Below are 2500 nucleotides of genomic sequence, written 5' to 3' on the forward strand. Positions count from 1 at the left end.
TTTGATACACTGTTTTCTTTCAGTGTTTGTATGCACTGTTTAAGCAATCCCGTATGAAAATATTGGCTTGCATAGTATTCTTCTTGCATATTGTTTCACTGCATATATATTTTTAGCACTTTGCATTTTGTACTTTTGCACATTTATACTTGTTTTTAAGTCATATTCTTTTGGTGTTTGCTGCTGCTAGAAGTGCAATTTCCTGAGGGAACCTTCCAGAGGGATTATTAAAGTTCAGAATTATCTATCTATCTACACATATTTACTCCAAAGTCCTAAAATACATCCTAACATTTTTTTACCCAAATCTCCCAAAAGGCTGTACATTATATTAAAGGTTAACATAATGGAAGAAGCCCCACAAAGCCTGTGTGACGACACGGGCTGAACGATTAATCAAATTCAAAGCGCAATCGCGATGTAATACACGATTTGCAAAAATCGAAGCCTTTGCGATTTGCAAATCACAAAGGCTACGATAAAAAAAAATCAATCGTTAAATAAAGATGTTATTATATCAATTAATCTCAACACAGAGGCCGGGCCAAAAGGACGAAACAGTTTATATGTTGACTGCTTCCGATGTTGTGTTGGTCATACTACAGAATGACTTATTGCTTGTTTAGTGAATAATACCGAACATAAGGAACTTTAAAAAGAAAAATCACATTCTAAAGGTTAACATAGTGGAAGAAGCACCCACAAAGCAGGATCCCCATGAGAGTTAAAGGTGAATGTGTGTGACCTGTTCGTCGGGGCTGTCGAAGGCCATCACCAGGACCATGTCCCCGGTCTTCAGCTCCAACTCATCCCCGTCGGTGGCAGCGTAGTCATGCAACACCTTCACCTGTAGGGGGCGATAGAGGGCGATGGTTTAAAGATCCTATATCATGCTTTTTTAGGGGTTGATAATTCAATTTTGGAGGTACTGCTAGAATAGGGTTACATGCCTTTATGTTAGAAATACCCCTTATTATTCTCACATTGTTAATTTCTGCAAAACCGATTTCAGTGTCTTTCTAAAAACGTTCTGTTTTGTAACATGAGGTCCGATGAGGTACTAATATTAGATTTGATATTGTGTGGTCTAAATAAGGAATTGAGGAAATTAATAAACATCAGTAAACCCACATACACACACACACACACACACACAGCCACACACACATGCTTCAAAGCCAATACCTTACACTTGGCACAAAGCTTTTTCGTGCCAGTATTGAGAATACAATGGTTTTAGTTTGAATGTTGTTGCGCGACAACCTTCTAGAACATATATGTAATGCTATGTAAGTAGAAATTAAAACAGGTTTGTTCAATAAAGACACTAGTGATTCAAAACTATTCAGAAATACTAGAGGCACACTTCGAATTCACCTCATTTGCAATTACATTTAGGACATTTATTAGACGCTTTTATCAAAAGCGGTTCACACACATTCACACACCAACAGCGGAGTCGACCACGTTAGGTGAAAGCCAGCTCGTCAGGAGCAGTCAGGGAGAGCTCAGGGACACCTCGACACTCAGCTAGGAGGAGCCGGGGGATCAAACTAGCAACCTTCCGGTTAATAGTTAACCTTGATTAAACTAGCAACCTTCCGGTTACCAGTCAACCTGCCCCACCTCCTAAGCTAAGCCGCCCCCCCGGCCCTCGGCTGAATAATGGATGGGTGATGGGTGTGTGAGCAGTAGACAACCGCACCCCCCCACAGTTCACCTTGTAGAGGAAGCCCTCAGGGAGATCCCCGTCGCCGTTGGTTACCGCGGTCTGGGAGGGGACAGAGAGGGAGAGGGATCAGAAACACACACATCAGCGATCGACGAAACTACCCACCTCAGTTACCAAAAAACACCACTGTTTGTGTGTGTGTGTGTGCGCCTGCTTGTGTCTGTGTGTCTTCGTGTGTGTCTGTGTGTGTGTGTGTGTGTGTCTCTATGTTAGTCTGTCCCTCTGTGTGTGTGTGTGTGTGTGTGTGTGTGTGTGTGTGTGTGTGTGTGTTTGTGTGTGTGTATGTCTCTGTGTTTGTGAGTGTGTGTATCTCTGTGTTTGTGTGTGTGAGTCTCTGTGTGTGTGTCTGTGTGTGTGTGTATGTGTGTATCTCTGTGTTTGTGTGTGGGTGTCTCTATGTTAGTGTGTCTTTATGTGTGTGTGTGTGTGTGTGTGTGTGTGTGTGTTTCTATATGTGTGTGTGTCTCTCTGATTGTGTCTCTCTCTCTGTCTCTTTATGCTTGTGCGCCTGTGTGTATTTGTATGTATGCATTTGTGTGTGCGTGTCTGCGTCTGTCACAGAACCCAAAGCATTAAACCACAATGAGGGACATGTTCAGGCATATCTTTACAGAAGGCTTTCGGACGGTTCGACCGAGAGACAGGCCGGCCACGTTGAGTAGAAGGGGTGTGACAATAACAGAGTAACCCATGGCAACCAAGAGTAACCCATGGCAACAACAGAGAACCAATGGCGACAGCAGCAGCGGCAGCAGCAAGATCAGGGTC

At 43.2% G+C, this 2500-nt stretch overlaps 1 protein-coding gene across 7 annotated transcripts in view; it reads right to left on the minus strand.

The window, feature by feature from the left end:
- The window catches only part of bin1b (bridging integrator 1b), a 34678-nt gene that overhangs the window by 1492 nt on the left and 30686 nt on the right, over positions 1-2500 (minus strand). For all 7 annotated transcript variants that reach the window (XM_056594685.1, XM_056594683.1, XM_056594684.1 and 4 more), the window contains 2 exons: positions 1721-1771; positions 746-847 (listed from right to left, as the gene is read on the minus strand). In XM_056594685.1, the coding sequence (XP_056450660.1) occupies positions 746-847; positions 1721-1771 (153 nt within the window). The remainder of the gene's footprint in view (positions 1-745; positions 848-1720; positions 1772-2500) is intronic.

The sequence above is a fragment of the Gadus chalcogrammus genome, chromosome 7 (genome assembly GCF_026213295.1).
Source record: "Gadus chalcogrammus isolate NIFS_2021 chromosome 7, NIFS_Gcha_1.0, whole genome shotgun sequence".
In the NCBI taxonomy this organism is placed as follows: domain Eukaryota; kingdom Metazoa; phylum Chordata; class Actinopteri; order Gadiformes; family Gadidae; genus Gadus; species Gadus chalcogrammus.